Source organism: Colossoma macropomum, unplaced genomic scaffold (genome assembly GCF_904425465.1).
Source record: "Colossoma macropomum unplaced genomic scaffold, Colossoma_macropomum, whole genome shotgun sequence".
In the NCBI taxonomy this organism is placed as follows: Eukaryota; Metazoa; Chordata; class Actinopteri; order Characiformes; family Serrasalmidae; genus Colossoma; species Colossoma macropomum.
The window spans coordinates 15,859,737-15,880,052 of record NW_023494802.1 but is presented as its reverse complement, the minus strand read 5'-3'; the positions used below and the strand labels follow the sequence as shown (position 1 = coordinate 15,880,052).

General features: G+C 38.9%; 2 protein-coding genes across 4 annotated transcripts in view; one reads left to right on the top strand and one right to left on the bottom strand.

Annotated features, from left to right (window-relative positions):
- dnmt3bb.1 (DNA (cytosine-5-)-methyltransferase 3 beta, duplicate b.1) overlaps positions 1–1,653 on the bottom strand; it is a 76,104-nt gene extending 74,451 nt beyond the window's left edge. For 2 of the 3 annotated variants that reach the window (XM_036590729.1, XM_036590731.1), the window contains exon 1: positions 1,482–1,653. The gene's annotated coding sequence lies outside the window, so the exon portion shown is untranslated. Of the gene's footprint in view, positions 1–1,166; positions 1,374–1,481 lie in introns of those variants that run through there. The other variant, XM_036590730.1, reaches the window with a different exon arrangement.
- Positions 1,654–4,964: 3,311 nt separating this feature from the next.
- On the top strand, positions 4,965–15,978 carry commd7 (COMM domain containing 7). The gene is made up of 9 exons (XM_036591884.1): positions 4,965–5,126; positions 8,897–8,950; positions 9,077–9,179; positions 10,700–10,756; positions 11,140–11,177; positions 11,276–11,366; positions 13,532–13,581; positions 14,205–14,253; positions 15,618–15,978. The coding sequence occupies exons 1-9, from the start codon at positions 5,043–5,045 to the stop codon at positions 15,692–15,694; spliced, it is 603 nt and encodes a 200-aa protein (XP_036447777.1). The 5' UTR covers positions 4,965–5,042; the 3' UTR covers positions 15,695–15,978.
- Positions 15,979–20,316: the final 4,338 nt, after the last annotated feature.

The window sequence follows — 20,316 nt, the reverse complement described above, 5'->3', positions numbered from 1 at the left end:
CCAGGCTACCTGATACCATATCGAGGCCACGAATCGCTATATTGAAGCCACAAGTCACGATATTGAGGCATAATGTATTATATTGAGGCCCAATTAACTACATGGATGCTACAATTCAATATACTGAGGCCATGAATTACAATTTCGAGGCCACAAATTACCATATTGAGACCACGAATCACTGTACTGAAGCCACAAATTACAACAGTGAGGCACAATTTATTATATTAAGGCCCGATGTACTAAATTGAGGCCACAATTCAATATACCGGGGCCACAAATTGCTATTTCGAGGCTACAAATTACTGTATTGAGGCCACGAATCACTGTACTGAAGCCACAAATTACGATATTGAGGCACAATTTATTATATTGAGGCCCAATGTACTACATTGAGGCCACAATTCACTATACTGAGGCCATGAATTACTATTTTAAGGCCACGAATTACTATATTGAGGCCACGAATCACTGTACTGAAGCCACAAATTACAACATTGAGGCACAATTTATTATATTGAGGCCAAATGTACTATACTGAGGCCCAATTCAATATACCAAGGCCACTAATTACTATTTCGAGGCCACAAATTACTGTACTGAGGCCACGAATCACTGTACTGAAGCCACAAATTACGATACTGAGGCACAATTTATTATTTTGAGGCCCAATGTACTACATTGAGACCACAATTCACAATAACGAAGCCATGAATTACTATTTTAAGGCCACGAAATACTATATTGAGGCCACGAATTCATATATTAAGGTCACAAATTACTACATTGTGGCCACAAAATCATACTGAGGTCACGATTTATGAGAAACCTCAATACATTAATCCGAGGATTGAATATAGTAATTCACGGGCACGCCTTATTAAAAACAATCACAATGTCACCTTAGGGTCTCCGTAAGCTCGCGCGGCGCTAGCACGCGGTCCAAAGTCGAGCAGAAACTCGCACAAGTAATTACACTTTGCCCTCGCGAGGACCAGCGTTCCTGAACCACAACATGTCCGTGTGGGGGGGCGGGCTGCACATGGAGCGCCCCTCAAACACCCTCAGAGTTTAGTGAGACATCTGGGTCAAGCCGAAACCGCCGGAATCGCATCTGCCGTGCACTTTCACTGCACTCCGCACTCTCGACAAAGCAGAAAACATACCTTTAGTGAAAGTCTGTAGAAGTCACCCCGCTCCTCTCCGCGCATGTCGCCTAGATACTCGCAGTCGAGGCTTTTGGTGCGACCTTAATGGGGCTCTCACTGCGAGAGTTCCGCAGCTTTTCTACAGTGTTGCAACTTTTAGCGCAAAGGCAAGTTAGAAGGCGCGAGGACAGGCAGGTAAGGAGCGAGCCTTCAGAAACGCGTGGGGTCTCGCGTGCCCTCGAGCTGCTCTCTCCCGGAGCGCGCGCTGTGCAGCAGCAGCAGCGGTAGAGGAGCAGGAGCAGGAGCAGGAGGAGGAGTTCGAGCCAAACTTACCTGTTTGTGCGGAGTTCGGGTGGAAAAAACAGACGAGCCGGACCGAGACGGACGACTTCTTTCTCGCTAGTCCGAAGGTGTCCGAGGTGTCGCGCCGAGTCACACTCTGCTTCGCTCTCAGCCACGCATATAAGCCCCTGGGGGGGAATATGGAAATGGGCTTGTCGCTCTCAGGCTCAATCCGCGCGCTCCGGCGCCTCGGTAGTCAGGCGTGACTTTTCCCGGGTCTCGAATCGCGCCCTCTATGAATGAACACTACATTTACCTTCTCTCGTTTAACCCCTTCTTTCTGCTGACTGTTCTTCCCTTGGAAGGAAACACCTGTGAGGAAGTGCCTGTTCTGCACGTGCAGATGAAGTCAGACCCACGCTAAGCGCTGCTCTGCATGCTTTAATTGGGTATGAATTATGGGGAAGTTTACTGTGCAGAAAAGATGACCACTAGACCCACAGGTCACCCACTCTCAGCTGTATTTAGTGTAAGAAGAATGCATGTAATGTGAAACAAAGTTATTAGTTAACATATTTGACACTAACAGAACTGGTTCAGGTATTCTGGGGCTGGACGTAATAGAGAACAAGAATAAGAGCCTCTTGTTTATTCCAGTTTCAGCTGTTGCTTAAATGGGCTAATTACATTTTTAAAAAGTAATTTTAAACTAGAAAAAGTATTCCTGTATAATACACTGTCCATATTACTATATAACACACTGTACCATATCACCATATAACACTGTACTATATTACATATAACACATTGAACTATATTACCATATTACACATTGTACCATATTACCATATTACACACTGGGCTTTATTACCATATTATGCACTGTACTATATTACCATATAACACAATGTACTTTATTACCATATTACACCAAGTACCATATAAAACACCGTACCACACAATATTACACACTGTACCATAATGCCAAAACCTGTACCAAATTGACATATTACACACTGTTCCAGATAAATCGCTGTACCATAATACTGTATAAAACACTGTACCACATTACCATATTAACCACTGTACCATATAACCATATTAACCACTGTACCATATTACTATATAAAATACTGTACCATATTACTATATAAGTCACTGTACCATATTACCATATAAAGCACTGTACCATATTACTATATAAGTCACTGTGCCATATTACCATATAAGGCACTGTACCATACTACTATATAAGTCACTGTACCACATTACCATATTAACCACTATAACATATTACTATATAAGTCACTGTACCATATTACCATATAAAGCACTGTAACATATTACTATATAAGTCACTGTACCATATTACCATATAAGGCACTGTACCATACTACTATATGTCACTGTACCACATTACCATATTAACCACTATAACATATTACTATATAAGTCACTGTACCATATTACCATATAAAGCACTGTACCATATTACTATATAAGTCACTGTACCATATTACCATATAAAGCACTGTACCATATTACTATATAAGTCACTGTACCATATTACCATATAAAGCACTGTACCATATTACTATATAAGTCACTGTACCACATTACCATGTTAACCACTGTAACATATTACTATATAAGTCACTGTACCATATTACCATATAAAGCACTGTACCATATTACTATATAAGTCACTGTACCACATTACCATATTAACCACTGTAACATATTACTATATAAGTCACTGTACCATATTACCATATAAAGCACTGTACCATATTACTATATAAGTCACTGTGCCATATTACCATATTAACCACTGTAACATATTACCATATAAAGCACTGTACCATATTACCATATTAACCACTATAACATATTACTATATAAGTCACTGTACCATATTACCATATAAAGCACTGTACCATATTACTATATAAGTCACTGTGCCATATTACCATATAAGGCACTGTACCATACTACTATATGTCACTGTACCACATTACCATATTAACCACTATAACATATTACTATATAAGTCACTGTACCATATTACCATATAAAGCACTGTACCATATTACTATATAAGTCACTGTACCATATTACCATATAAAGCACTGTACCATATTACTATATAAGTCACTGTGCCATATTACCATATTAACCACTGTAACATATTACTATATAAGTCACTGTACCATATTACCATATAAAGCACTGTACCATATTACTATATAAGTCACTGTGCCATATTACCATATTAACCACTGTAACATATTACTATATAAGTCACTGTACCATATTACCATATAAAGCAGTGTACCATATTACTATATAAGTCACTGTACCACATTACCATATTAACCACTGTAACATATTACCATATTTACCACCATGTGACTACGCAAATACTGCAAGTAAGGGACAAGGGATGTGTCTTTTTATGGAATGTAAGTGAATTATCCACTATTGTCATCATATCCTCATCAAGTAGACCCAAAGACTGAGCGGGAACTTCGCGACCCAGAAGGATAAGCGGCTTAGAAAGTGTGTGTGTGTGTGTGTGTGTGCGTGTTCTTTAGACATTGATTATATAGACCCAGAAACACCCAGAAAGACTATTTGCATACTTGAATGGTTCTGTGCATGGTGAGATCATATTGACGGAGAATGTGATGTATATGGTTCTTTATAGAACCTTTTTAAAAGTGGTTCTATTTAGCACCAAAAAGGGTTCTGCTATTGTTACAGTGTCAAGCTTGTAACAAAACAAATTCTCCGTCAGTACGGTGCCCTGCTGTTGACATCCTGTATAAATAAAAATAATGCGTGGCCACAACTTAGTAAGGTGTGGGAACAAGATAATTAAGTCAGGGCCATGACTTAGTAAGGTGTGGGAACGACATCTTAATGCATGGCCACAACTTAGTCAGGCGTGGGAACGAGACCCTAATGCATGGCCACGACTTAGTAAGGCATGGGAACGAGACCCTAATGCATGGCCACAACTTAGTAAGGTGTGGGAACGAGATCCTAATGCATGGCCACGATTTAATAAGGCACGATCTCATCCCCACGCCTTACTAAGTCGTCGCCACGCATTGGGATCTCGTTTCCACGTGTTAATAAGACGTGGCCATGCATTATTTTTTATTTATGTGGGATGTCACCAGCAGGGCTCTGTACTACAGAACTATTTCACCATGCAAATAGTTCTTTGGGTGTTCAGGGTTCTGTATAAAACCACTGTCTTTACTAAAGAACCACCTCTTGAGAAATAACCACATTACTCAGTGTACAACAGTGCTATATAACACAGTGCGCCTTCATCACCATACTGTGTGCTTCTTTAGGCTAACGATTCATAGCACCTAAATTCATATTCCAAGCTACTCATCCACAAATACACTCATCAAAATATATATTAATACTGTTCATTTCCACTGGAGCGTCTTAAACCTCTGCTAGTAAATAAAGCTCCGCCAGGTCAAACCACACAGCGTCTGTCGAAAGTTCTGAAATGAATCCGGCGGCTGGGGCGGAAGTCCTGCAGCAGATGTGAGTCAGTGTCCAGGAGCTGCGCGGCTAACCGAGGAGATAATGTTGCAGCTACATTTCACTAAAGACACGCTGCCGGACAGTGTGAGCAACGACTTTCAAACCCTGAATAAGTTCAGCGAGCAGGTAAGGATTCCTTATCCGCAAAAGCCAAACGAATGAATGTATTTATTTCTGGTTTTAGGTTGTAGTTTAGCTGAATGCTAAGCCACTAGCTGTTAGCCTCTGTGTTGACATGTTTATCTCTCCGTCTTTCCAGCCAGTGCGGCTTCCAGACACTTGTTGTATGAATTTCTTATTGTTTAATGCATTTTAAATGTGTATTACATTACACTTCGCAGACTGAAAGTGTGTTCTCAAGAGCTACAGGCTGATAAACACAACAGCGACGAGGCTGCCAGGCTACGTGCTAAACGGTGGTCGAGTGGTCATTAATTTCAGCTCATTTCCTATTATTTCATTTAAAAGTCTACAAATGAAGCATTATAGATGGAAGTTACACACTTCTGCAGCCTTCCGTTAAGTTTAAAATACAATTTTCTGATATCAAGAATCTGTTGAAGGGGAATTCCACAAAAGTGGTGAACAACTAGGTCATGAGATGTGAACTGAGTCATTCAGAGTGGTTTGATATGAAGTGGTTCGTCGTGAAAAGACTTTGATTTCTTAACAGAGGAACCAGGAGTTGACATGTCTACAACACAAATATAGCCATTTTATTTACTATCCAGAATCACTAATGCAGCCACGCTTGTCTTTTGAGTTTTCATGTCTAATGTTGATGATGGTAAAATAGTCATAAATCTGAAAAATGAAGTTTTCTTTGGGGACTGTTTTGCCTCACAACACCCAGCCTATGCCCCTCTGCCATGAGTGGATTAAAATAAATGGATTAAAAGATATTTTATCATAAAACAACGTGTCCGGCATCAAGCAGCATACCTCTTAACAGTTTCATGTACTAGCCTAGCTTTCTCTGAAGGAACTTTCAGAGGCAGTAAACGCTTCAGACGTCTGGTTCCTATTACCACTGTGAACAATTCTGTCTCAGCACGTTTCTCTAGAACTGAGCATTTCAAATCAAACCCCTCTGAATGATTTTGTTTGCATCTCAACCATTTAATCATGCGGAAAATTTAAAAAATTGATCGGGTTCCCCTTCAGGAAAATACTGTTAGATTTGAAGAGCGTAGGTCTATTTCCAAAGCTTGATTTCCGAAGCTGCTTCAGATTTGTGCATGTTCAGCAGATGAGCAAAACAGGCAGGACTGTGTCCAAAACTGCTTTTTGCCTTCACTGCTGTTTGATTAAGCAGCATAATCAGTTGTTTACAAGTAGCCGACACTCATCATAACACAATGCATACTCCTGCTAAGTAAGATGGATAAGTAAGGGACACTGTAAGCTCTAAAAAGTGGAAGTATCTTCTTCTTTATCAGCTTCTGTTGTTATAAAGCCTAAGTAGGCTTTTGTGCTTTTCAGAAGCAACCGCAGAAGTGCTTCTGACTCAAAATCCCAAGAATCTGCTCAGTCAAAATACGTGGTCAAAATACATGGTTATTTGCTTGTACTGCAGGCAGATTATGCTCATATCTATCAAATCTATGTTGGCTTTAGCTCCCATTAATCATTTATAGCCATATCTAGATGCTGTTGCTTCCATCTCTGTAGACAGTAAACAACCTATAAGACCCTGTACTGTGTTGCGTAGGACAACAGCATGATTAAACACATCAATTTTAGACTAATCTTCCTGGTCCCTGTCCCTTTCCAGCATCCCATATGCTACATCTCACTGTTTGTTCACTTAAACCGTCAGAGTCCAAAGTCCAGCAGGAAAATGTTAATAGCCACTCGGACAGCTTTTCACTTTAGTAACATTCTCCACTGATATTTCCTCATTGCCATTATAAAGGTAAAGACCTGATAAACTAAAGATTAAATTCACTTTGAAATCCTTATCTGTGTGTTTAAGGAGTACTTAACTGAAAAATCTAATTTACACATATTTTCCATTATCCCAAACATCAGCTAAGGCATAGCTGGCCACTGAGGTTTTACACTGGAGCTATGTAGCTAACAAGAAATGGAAGCCTGTGTCCATAGACTTCAGTTATATTAGTCCTTTAACTCCAGCGCAAAACTAAAGAAGCAAATTTTGGACACCAAACATGTCTTATATTTGGGGTAATGGGGAAATTTGTGTAAAATGTATTTTTCCATTAACTGTTTTTCTAAAAGGGAGCTGTCTAGATTGTCGGTTAGGGCTGGGCAGGATGACAGTATATCGTTATCGTGATAAATTACATAACAATATGTCACTATGTTTTTTCTGAGTATATTGTAGAGATCTTCAGAGCTTAAAACACTTCTCAACTGCATGTTTCATTACAAAGAGAGCATAATCTGACAAATTGGATTTAGTGCAGCACAGTATGCGTAATGTTGACTACAAATAAATGGATTCTTAGATTTTAATAGTATTTTTTTAATTGTGGGATTGCTTTATCAGAAAAAAATAAATATCTTCACATATAATATATTGTTTAAAAGGTGTGTCATGCCCAGCTTTATTGTTAGTGTAATGCAATATTAATGTAATGTTTAGGCCTATTGTTTTTTCTATTGTACTGTGCAGGGTTTAGCTCGGGGTTCTGATGCTAAATAATAATTTTGCATTTGGCTTGTAATTCACATTTTACAGAATTGCTTCTGGTCAAGGATTAGAGTGACCATTGTTTAACAGAAAGGTGTTTTTATAGACATACTGTGGGCCAGATTTACTAATAGAGGCACTATTTACCGTCAGTCTACTGACACTTTGTGCATGTGGGAGTGGCTGATCTAGAGAGCTATCTGTTAAGAACTTCTATGCAAATGAACACAGACGCAACTTCACAATTAACATTTGACCAAAGCAATATAACCATATGTTAGCCTGCAGCACTGCCATAGTACAGCATTAAATATTAAATAAAAACTAGCGAAAGACTGTTAGAAGTGCATTTCTTAGTCTAGTGTGTAAATTATAGAAGTGCATTACATTTTTATCATTCTTTGATTGTGGTGCAAATTGTATCTCATTATAAATACTTAAGTATTAATTACTTAAGTCAAAATAAGACTTATTAATACTTAATAAGTCAAAATAATGACTGACTCCCTTTGTGATGGCACAAAAGGCCAGTTAATCTGCCCTGTATGTCCAAAAGTTTGTGGACGCCTGTTCATTTCACTTTTCATGGGCAGTAATAGGGAGGTTGATTCCACTTTGAATCTCTACTCTTCTGGGAAGGCTTTACACTAGATGTTGGAACATTGCTGTGAGGATTTGATTGCATTCAGTCACAAGAGCATTAGTGAGGTCAGGTACTGATGTTGGATGGTTAGTTCTGGAACACAGAGGCCACTTCAACCAAGCCCAAAATGCTCCATCACTCCAGAGAAAGCAGTTCCACTGCACCATAGCCCAAGGCTAGGGGGGCTTTATACTTCTCTAGCAGATGCTTGGTATTGGACATGTCGGTGTTAGGCTCATGTGCAGCTGCTCCAGAGGGTCCCATTCTATTGACAGTGATTTACTTTTGGGAGGTTGTACAAGCTGTGTGTGAGCATTTAAACGGCTCTGTCAGAAATGGGTGCACCTTAAATTAGCCGAATCGACATCATCACTGATGATAAGCACTTAGAATTTTTTTAGTTTTTTCGCTACACTATTTGTCTGTAGTTTTCGTTTCTTTACCTCGTTATAATGTATCACATGATATCACTCAGATTTGTGTCTGTGTGACTTCCTGTCTGTCTTTCTCTGTCTAATAAAGTCCCTAGTAACAAATAATCAGTTATTTTGCTGAAGTTGTGAGGCCAGTGCTTACCTTTCTTTCTCCTCTTTACAGCAATTTGTGAGCTTGACTGAGTTACTATACCAGTTCCTGCTGGAGCCCAAAGAGGTGAGTGAGGCCCAGATGGACCTTCCCTTGGTACACAGCCATGGCTGCTGAGGACAGATTTCTGACACTTTGGTCTGATGGATATGTGTAAAATTAGAGGTTGATGATGTTTGTGTGTGTTTTCAGTCTGAGCGGTTCCTGGCACAGCTGAGTGAGTTTGCAGGAGAGCATGGCATGGGTGCATGTCCACTAAGAGGCCTGATGAAGAGCATTCTCCTGCTTCCACATGGTAAAAGCAAAACGCACTCTCAGTTCTGTTGCTGACCCCTGACCTTCAACTAAATTGTTCATCCAGTCTTGGATTAGACATGGTCAGTGCTGTACTCCTACTGGCAACAATAGACAGCAACAAACACTGGAAGTCAAGTCACCCAAATGTTTATCTTCAAAATTTCGCTCAACTGACTCAAACTGCATCCACTTCTTAATAAAGGCTGTACAGACCTTTGAATGTGGTTTAGAGCCCAGTATTACTGTAAACTATCCTTTACTGTAAACTGTAAAAATGAACAAATCTTTACTGTGTAGCAGAAAGCAGTGGCAAGCTGTTTTAGACAATAGAAGTTGGGCTAAATTCTTTTAATTTTCTCCCCAATTTAGTCGTCTCCAATTCCACCCGCTAGTTAGGACTCCCCCAATCACACGATGCTATCAACGCTAGGAGGGTGAAGGCTAACACAGGCTTCCTCCGAGACCTGTGAAGCCAACCACCGCTTCTTTTCGAGCTGCCGCTCACGCAACGTCATTGGACAGCTGAACGCGCTCGGAGGAACGCGCCAACCGCCAGATCTGTTACGTCAGCTAACAGACGCCTGCACTGACTAGCATCGCGCTGAGTGATGGGGGGAGAGGGAGGGGCCATCCTACCCACCCAGAGAGAGCGAGGCCAATTGTGCTCTCTCGGACTCCCGGCTACGGACGGCTGTAGCATCACCAGGGATCGAACTCGCGATCTCCTGATGATAGGGCCAACGCTTAGACGGTTGCGCCACTCGGGAGCCCCCAAAATTCTGACTCCTCTTTATGTGCAAACCTCATGCTGGTCAGTGTACTCCATTTGCAATTTCTGTTGTTTCTATTTATAAACACGTGTATTCAGTTCAAGAACAAATATTAAGTTGTTTATGAAAAGAAGCAACAGAAATTGCAAACATCTGTAATATCCATATGTCTCCAGTGCTCAGCTACATTTTGTTTGTTTGTTTTATTTTATTTTTTTTAAATATTTTTATTATATTTTTTTGTCTGTGCAAACTTAATGAAATCTGGATGCAGTTTGAGTGAGTTAAGAGAAGTTTTGGGCATGTTTTTATTATAGTTATATGACTTCTTGTGTTTGTTTCCAGCGTTTTTGACATTGGCTAATCAACTATATCTGTGTAAAGTAGAAAAATGTGTGAATTTATGTTTTATTTGGGGCTCTTTTGCCTTACAATGCTCTGTATGTAGCTTTCTGCCATGAATTCGTTTCAAAAATGCATTTCAGGCCATAGTCTCATTTTCAGCGTTTCATAAAACAATGTATTTGCAGCCATTTCATGCACGAAGATAGCTTTTAGAAGCATTACATGCTTCAGACATCTGGTTCTGATCACCACCACTGTGAACAAATCTGACTCTGTAAAGGTCTTTAGATCAGATTATTTCACATCGAACTACTCTGAATGACTGTTTACATGTCAACTATTTAAATATGCAGACATTTAAAAAAAATGGTGGAATTCCCCCTTTGATGTGTGTTTCTCTCAGGTGCTATGAAGAAGAATTTGTCTGCTGAACAAGTGAAAGAGGACATGCTCTCACTGGGTATGACAGTTTTTGCTCTTTGATTTGTAATCTGTAAACTTATAACCCTGGTGACTTTATAAGAAAAAGCTGACGCAAGAAGCTGTAAATATGTTGTCTCCCTAATGTTTATAGACAGACTTGATATCAGGATCAATAATTAAAAACCAAATTAAAATATATTTTGAAGCTTCAGTTACTTTTACGCCATCAGTGAACGAAATTTTATTGTCTCATTAAGGGCTAAGGAAAGTTTTCTGAGCTCTTAGAACACTTATAAGGAATTCTCTTCAAAAATAATTATTAAAAAAAAGCAAAACATGGTGCCAATAATAAAATAATTCACATAGTGGAGGTTAACTAATGTTTCTCTGTCAATCTCTGATCATTTTGTCATTTTATAGGGTTGAATGAAGACAAGGCCACTCACTTCTCTGACCAGGTACGTCATAACCTCCCTTTGCAAAGAACCATTACTTAAAAAGCAGAAGTCTGTTTAATTTAATGTTTGTGTGTATATTGTCTTTTTGCATGTCTCAGTGGAGGGTCCACTACCCAGTTTTGTCCAGATTGGCAGTTGGACAGACACTTATGGTCAACCAGCTGGTGGATATGGAGTGGAAATTTGGTGGTAAATAGTTCTCTTCTTACATTAACATTACTACTGTACTTCCTACTAGAGCTGCATGATAAACTGTATTTTTGTTGTCTTCCACATGGAGAGCAAATAAAAATAATTTGGCTAAATAGGCAATTATAAAACACACAGCTCAAAAACTACTCTATCCTACTGACTTCTAAAATGCTTCAAATGTGATGACCATTCTCACTCAGTATCGTATGTACAATGCATAGACTGTATAGTAAAATATATGAAGCAGAAATGGCTACTGTCACAACAAACTGCATCATAATAATAACATTGAAAAATAGAAATACACTGACTGCAAACACAAATAGGAAAGCTGTTCAGGTACTGTTCAGCACATCGTCATAGGCAGACTATTTTAATTACAATATTTCACCTCCCATATCACCTTCGTGATATCCAACACCTTTTTTGAATACACTTTTAACACTTTTAACATAACACTGTTTGCCACAGTATGCTGGAATGATATTTATAGAACAGAATGCTTTTAAATTCCTCCAACATATAATTAAACTATCTAGACCCCATGTGTCAAACACAAGGCCCACGGGCCTAATCTGGTCTCACACAGTCCTATTCGGCCTGCAAATGTAGTTTAATTTTCTACTAATATTAGCCCGTTTCACGATGCACTGCACTTCAGTCCCCAGCATGCACCGTAATGTGCGTTCTCGCACCCCAACATCAGCCTATGGGACAGTGGTTACACCTCAGTTCTACACAATTCTGCGCAGTTTCACACCGGTCACATCACCACACTAGCTGCATTTCAGCTGCAGTTCAACCACTATGAACACCTAATGTTAGCTCGGCAGCTCAGAAAGTCCCCAGAAAAATTCCCGAGCCCAAGTCTTAATGAACTTGCAGCAAAGAAAGGATGCTAGGTGTCGTAATGCAATCATATAGGTAGGTTTAAAAGACAGAGCACCTGGTGACATTTAGATTTTGAATATTTCAAGCATTCATGTAATATTTCAAGGTTTACTACGAGGGCCTTATACAGCTGAAGCTTTTGTGTATTTTGAATAAACAACTGTTTATTTCAGGTTATAGAACAACAATGATCAAAAATGAAATAAAAACATTTTTTTCTTTTGCCCACAGATTTGTTGAGATTTTTTTTTACTGGCCCCTGTAGTGGTTGAGTTTGACACCCCTTATCTAGACACTACAACTTGAACGTTTGGGAACCCACCTATAAAATTAACCACTATTGTAGTGTGAAGGAGGCTGCAGAGGACATTAGTGTGGTTGCTGTATGATGTTGGTGGCATGCTGTTTTTGTTTGACATTTATTTCAGCGTCTGTGTCAGTATTAATTAATTTCACAGATTAATCAACAGAATTTCAACAGATTAATTTCAATGTTGAGTTTCTAATTTACATCATTATTGAGTCTTTACTTAACCATATCCACTTAAACGCTTTTAGGTTTTGAGAAAGACATACAGTTGTATGGAAATGTTTAAACACCCCTGAGCAAATTAGATTTTTAATTGATTTTCTAAGTAAAATAAGTACATATCCTATACAGGTAACAAGATGCTAAAATGTGGCATTCTGACAATTTTAATGCACAATTCCTTTTTATTTAAGGGAATATAACACAGTGTTATTTTTTGTTTTATTTCTTACCTCATTATGTTAAATTAAGCAAATAAACAGTAATTGACAATTAAAAAGTGTAGATGTATACTCTCTGTAGAAGATGTGAACTTATTTTCACTTCAGCAGTCAACTTGTAATCAGCGTGTACGTGTGTGAGACTGTACTTGAGAATTTGGGAACCAGTAACCTCATCAGTAACTCATTACATAACAGATCTGACAGCCTAAGACAAACAACACCATGCCAATGATGGCAATATTAATTTGATAGTTGAATCCAGCTTTTTTCAACCTTCCTCATGTGTAGCATACGGTTAATTATTCGTATATAATAATTTCAGTGTGTTTCCATGTATTTTTCCTGAAAACAACAGAAATGTCATTGACTCAAAAGCATGAGTTCATTAGGCTCCCCAAATACAGGAAAATGTGTCAAAATAATTGTCTGTGGTAATGGGCCGTATGCTACAGACACAGCAGCTGGAAGAATCTGCAGTACATGAATGTTAATTATAAAATGTTTGCCTACATTAACAGTTACTGTGGGAACGAGTGAGCTGCAGAAAGCTGGAAACATCTTCTTACAGGTAAATTATTTGCTTATTATTTATGCCTTTTTAATAAATTATTTTTTTAATTAGATATTTGTTATACTTTATTTTTGCTATGTTAATAAAAATTCATTTAATTTGATTTTATTTATAATTCTGTGTTAAATGGTTTTCAGTTTATAGCCAGTAAAATAGACAATGGTTTACCAAAGGTCTTGATAGACTTCTAAACCCCTCCCTTTCTTGTAAGTCAGAGAAGAATAGCTATAATCTGAAGCTTTTGGAGAGATAGAAAACAGCAGAGCTTCTGACAGTCTGTGTTTTGAGACACAGGCCTGAATGGCCGTCCATCCCTCTCAGCCCTGAAAACACACACACCACAAATGCTTTTTGTCTGATTGATCACACGCTGCTCTTGTATAGATGCCAAAGGCTCTGCCTTCTTTACTTTCTCTCCTGTTCTCAGAACAGTGTTTCACCTGTCAGTCAGTCATCACCCTGCTCGTGTTAGCCCGAGGGCCTGCTTTTTAACACTTCCCATTTTGGCGCACTGTGGCAAAGACACTGATGTTGAACAAAAGGCCAGCCGCTGCTGTTAACGGCTGATGCGTTTCCTCACTAAGTATGTGTCTCAAGTAATGAGGTTTTATTCCCTGCAGCTTAAGCTGGTGGTCAGAAAGGGGAACACTACAGAAAACGTGTACATGGGTAAGATCAGAATTTATACTTGAATTTCCCCAAAACTTTAACTGAAAGTGTCTGTTTTTCAGTTTTAAAGTGGGCCATACAATTTCTTGTATTAATTTTTTTCCTCCCTTAGTTTTAAGTACCACAGACAGTTAAAATTCATTTTTATGTGACTATTTTGCTTTATAACTAAACAGGCTGGTTTTGTAACTGTGCCTTTTAAGACTAATATACATATATTGTCGCTGTTCTGATTGGCTAAACTGTATTGTGCAACATTCAAAAATGAGTCAAGGCTGAAACACTACTTATAATTTCAGTGTAAATGGGTGGAGCTAAACTACTAAAAGCTGAATAGGTGGATTCTTGTAAATGTGTTGGATTTTAGTGACATCACAAGAACAGTAATTTCAAAATGGGCTGTTTTTGCAGCTCAGTTTACCTGATATGGGCCCTTTAACCTACAACATGTTGGTATTGGTCTTGTTAATTGATTAGATTTGTTGTCCCATATTTGTCCTTAATTACAAGAAAACGCAAATCGGTATTAGCAGATCCAGACCACAAACATTAGCTTTCCGCAGTGGCCAAGAATTTTGTTCAGTAAACCTTTATTCCTTTATTGCTATGCAAAAATCAGAGCGCACCCCTCATTTATTTAATTTCCGGTCAAAATGGCCAAAGGAAACAAAAAAGGAAAAAACAGGCCTTTTCAACTGGAGTTAAAAAAAATGATTAAAAGATATAGAGACAATGGGTTTCCAAACAACTGTGCAAGACCTGGTAGACACCAAAACTGTCACCATCAGATAAACTTTACTTAAAGCTTTCAGCTTTGAGAGACAGAAGAAAATCAGATCAGAAAAATCCACAGGTGTTTCTGTCCATCCTTCCACTGTGAGAAGACAGCTTTTCAAATCAAAGGATGCTGCAAAGAACAATGGACTAGCCACCCCAGAGTCCAGACCTTAACATAATTGAATGTGTTTGGGTTTACTTGAGCCGTGAGATGCAGAAAATGCAACCAACTTCTAAGACTGAACTTCTAAGAATAAATTTCCCTGCAGATTTCTTTGGAAACTGAAAGTAAGTCTCCTGAAAAGAATGGAAGCTGTAATAAATGCAGGGGTAGACATTTTTAAATTATCTACTTATATACTTAGTTATATTATATATTTAGTGGCTTTTGTGAAGTTTTCTGTTAAATATACGGTATTAGCCTTTTTCCTGATGCTGAAAAATTAATAACTTGTACTTATTTCCAGTCAAAATGGCCATTTAAATAAATGAAGGGTGGTCTCTGGCTGTAACACAGTACTGTATTTTTTCATAATTTACAAGAATTCCAGATCTCTGACACATTTTAAAATTTTGTTTCTTTTCAGAACTGACTCTGCCCCAGTTCTATAACTTCCTTCATGAGATGGAGAGAGCCAAAGCTAGCATGGACTGCTTCAGCTGAGAGGCAATATCACTTTATAGAGGACTACTCTAAAATGCTCTGATCAACAGCGGTGCTGAATCACAGTAACCTCTGAGAGTGTGTGTGTATGTTTGAGTGTGAATGAATGAATGAATGAATGACTTTGTCCTGATGTGTGTGTTTATAAATGATTGGGTGTATGACTGTAATGGTTCCACTCACAAAAAAAGTTCATTCCACTGTGGGCCTGTCTTTTGTAAGATTAAGTTGATTTACTGTATAATGCACTTTTAAACTAAAATAAAACAAGCTAATATCATAAAGCCTTTCTCTAAAGTTATTAATTTACCTTTTCCCATCATGTATTTTCTTATCAGTAATAGCCGGTTCAAGGTGTTATTGTAAGAAAGCGAATGACAGGTCAAATTACAAAGAGTGTATATGCAGTTGTACTTGTTCCTGTGCTTAAATGCAGCCATTGTCTTGCACTGTGTCTCCAGCGTTTAGCTGTGTTGAAATGGAATTTGTGTCCTGAGGGCTCTTTTGTTGGAAGACAACAGAGAGAGAGATTAGCTTTGCTATTTATAGTTTTCAGAACTCAGGTTTTCATTCTGTCCTTAAGTCTTGATGTGTCTCTGTTGTTTTTTTTTTCATCTGTTTTTATTGTTACGTTTTGTCCTCCTCACCCGGAGGTTCTCTCTCAGCTCTCTCTTTCTCTCTTGCGTGCCAGGGCTTGTTCCATGGAACACGCAACAGAATCAGGTGCGAGAGATTGTGGATTTCATCAAGCCAGTGACTGTGAGAAAACAAAGCAGTGAGACAGAATCAGAAAGGAAAAATAGACTGTGTCCACTGTGCCTTTGTCTCTTTTGTCCTGTGTTTCTTTCTCTGTCTCTCACCATGCTTGCCTTTTTTTTAGCTTCTACAGCTGGAGGTCTTCTGAGTGTTCAGGACTCTTTTGATGGCCACCCACAGACTTTGTTTGCTGCTGTTGTTCATGAGTCAGTGTGAAAGCGTACTATAGGGAGCTTCTATGGGCTATATGAAAGAGAAGGTACAGTTGAAGTCATTAAAACTCATTTTTATCCCCTCCACAGATTGCATGTCAACAAGCTATAGTTTTAGCAAGTTGTTTAAGATATCTACTTTGTACATGACACAGCAATTTTTTTACAAACTGATTATTTTGCTTATAATTCACTATATTAAAATTCTAGTGGGTCAGAAGTTTACATACACAAAGTTGGCTGTGCCTTTAACAATATAATGGCTTTAGAAGCTTCTGATAGGCTAATTGACATCATTTGAGTTAATTGGAGGTGTACCTGTGGCAGTATTTTAAGGCCTACCTTCAAGGCCAACTTGCCTCTTTGCTTGACATCATGGGAAAATCTAAAGAAATCAGCCAAGACATCAGACAAAGAATTGTGGACCTCCACAAGTCTGGTACATCAACCTAGACTTGTGGAGGTCCAAACACTAAACGTTCATCTGTTCAAATGATAATCTGCAAATTTAAACACAATGGGACCATGCAGCCGTCATACCGTTCAGGAAGGAGACGTGTTCTGTCTTCTAAAGCTGAACGTACAAATCAGTCCAAGAACAGCAGCAAATGACCTTGTTAAGATGCTGAAGGAAACAGGCACAAAAGTATCTATATCAATAGTAAAAAGTGTCCTATATCGGCATGACCTGAAAGCCTGCTTAGCAAGGAAGAGGCCACTGTTCCAAAACCAGCATAAAAAAGCCAGGTTATAGTTTGCAACTGCACATGGGAACAAAGGTCTAACTTTTTGGAGAAATGTTCTCTGGTCTGATGAATCAAAAATGGAACTGTATGGCCATAATGACCGTTGTTATGTATGGAGGAAAAAGGGAAAGCTTGCAAGCCAAAGAACACCATCTGAACAGTGAAGCATGGTGGTGGTAGCATCATTTGTGTGGGGGAGTTTTGCTGCGGGAGGGACTGTTGCACTTCACAAAATAGATGGCATAACGAGGAAGGAAAATTATGTGGAGTTACTGAAGCAACATGTCAGATGATCAACCAGGAAGGTAGAGTTTGGGCGCAAATGGGTCTTCCAAATGGGCAATGACCTCAGGCGTACTTTTGTGGCAAAATGGTTTAAGGACAGCAAAGTGAAGGGAATGGAGTGGCCATCACAAAGCCCCGACTTCACTGGCATAGAAAATTTGTGGGCTGAACAGAAAAAACGTGCGAGCAAGGAGGCCTCGAAACTTGCCTCAGTTAGACCCAGTTCTGTCAGGAAGAATGGGACAGAATTCCAGAAGCTTGTGGAAGGCCACCCAAAACATTTGACCCAAGTTAAACAGTTGAAAGGCAATGCTACCAAATACTAAACATGTATATGTAAACTTCTAAACCACTGGGAATGTGAAAATCATTGTCTCTAGTGTTATTCTGATATTTCACATTTTAAAATATAGTAGTGATTCTAACTGACAGGGAATGTGTACCAGGACTAAAAGTCAGGAATTGTGAAAAAAATGAGTTTAATATGTTAATAAATGTGACTAAGGTGTATTTAAACATATGACTTCAGCTGTTTGTGATGTACTCAGACCAGTCAGACCGGATAATGTACCCACAGGTACATGAACACAGTGTGACGCTGAGTTGACAGTTTAATAGATACACCTACCATACAGGTGCGCTTTGAATTACAAGTGATACTTGTCATATTTATTGTCATATTATATTTCAAAAGACTGACTTTCAAAATGAATTATTGTAGTATATATGTAGTATGTAGTATATGCAGAGTTCAGTGGCTGAAACTGGAGTGAAGGTGCACCAGTCAATAATATCGATCTCTGCATGCAACTGGCCTGTATGGAAGAGTGGCTAGAAAAAAGCCATTACTGAAGAGAAACATATCAAAGCACATCTGGAATTTGCCAGGAAGCATCAGAGGGACCCAGCTAAATGTGGGATAAGGTTTTGTGGTAAAATAAAATAAAATTTGAGCTTTTTGGCCAAAATTCAGAAGTATGTGTTGTGCAAATCTATTGCTGCCAATTCCTCAACAAACACTATCCCAGTAGTCAAGTATGTGGAGGTGGCAGCATCATGTGGGGATGTTTTCCTCAACACGGACTGGGCATCTTGTTAAAATCAAAGGATGGATGGGTGGTGCACAGTATAGGGAGATACTGCAGAACAACCTACTTCAGTCTGCTAAAATCCCAAGACAAGGCCAAAGCAACAAGAGTGGTTGAACAACAAAACAGTGAATGTTCTACAATAGTCAAGTCAAAGTCCAGATTTCAATCCAATTGAGAATCTATGGCACTATTTTAAAAAGTCCACAAGTGTCATCCAACCATCCTGAACAATTCTGGAGTACCTGGGTAAAGATATGGCAAAAATATTTTAGCACAATACTTCACCCCTTTGAGGTCCATGAATGCGCTTCTACATTAAATTCGATGTTTCTCGATGCTTCTGTATATGTTTCTCTATGTTTTGCGACAGTACAACGTAGAGAATCAGTTCAAACTGATTCTTTCAATTCTAACTTTTGAGTCCATTTTATTGCGAGATCATATGTGACTCACTTCTGGAGTTATGAGGCTATGAAGAGGGCCTGAGATACACACCAGCATCGGAGACACATGACATGGCGTGCAAAAAGTTCACAGCTGCAGCGGTTTTGGAAAGGAGCAACAAAGATAGCAGAGCATTTTGATGTTATACACAAATGCCTTTAAAGTCAAATTTAAGAAGATGTGCAAAAATGGAGAAAATGACCTTAGACCCAGAGGGTTAAAGATATTTTTACACAGTGTGCATCAGGATATTTAGTTTTTCAGAGATTTAATCCGTTTGAACAGACCAAGTCTGTAGTGCGACATTTAATAAATACTGTAATAAAAATAAAAAAAACTTGCATCTACAATGATTTTTATTCAGAGTTTTAGTCTGTGTTCTTTAAGTACTGATGGTGTCCACCATGTGCTCAGAAAAGCCAGGAAGAATAGGCGGAAATCTTCACCAGACAGTGTGGAAAGCTGGTAGAAACCTACCCAAACAGACTTAAAGCTGTTAGTGCAGCAAAAGATGACTCTAAGACTTGTCTGAAGGGGTTGAACACTCATGCAAGCAGCATTTTTCATCTGCTGGCAAATCAATTTTGACTAAAAATTTACTTTAATAGCATATTGGTTTGCAATACAAACAATCTGTGTAAGTTTGCTTTGTAATCTAGACAAAGCTGATGACTTTGAAGGGGACTGAATACTTCTGCAAGGCCCTGTACATTGTTGAGGATGGGCTTTACACAGATGAGAAATATCAGTGCTATATTATGATTAAAACCACCTTTATTAGATAAAAAAAAAATTCTTTCCATTATACGTCAGCCGTTATTCTCATTGTTCCACATGGATGTGCAGCAGGGCAGCATGGTGCTGCAGTGGGTAGCGCTGTGGCCTCACAACAAGAAGGGCCTGGGTTCGATTCCCCGGCCGGGCGACCCAAGTCCTTTCTGTGTGGAGTTTATATGTTCTCCCCGTGTCTGTGTGGGTTTCCTCCCACAGTCCAAAGACATGCAGTCAGGCTGATTGGACATGCTAAATTGCCCCTAGGTGTGGGTGAATGTGTATGACTGGTGGCCTGTCCACTCTGACCTGACCCA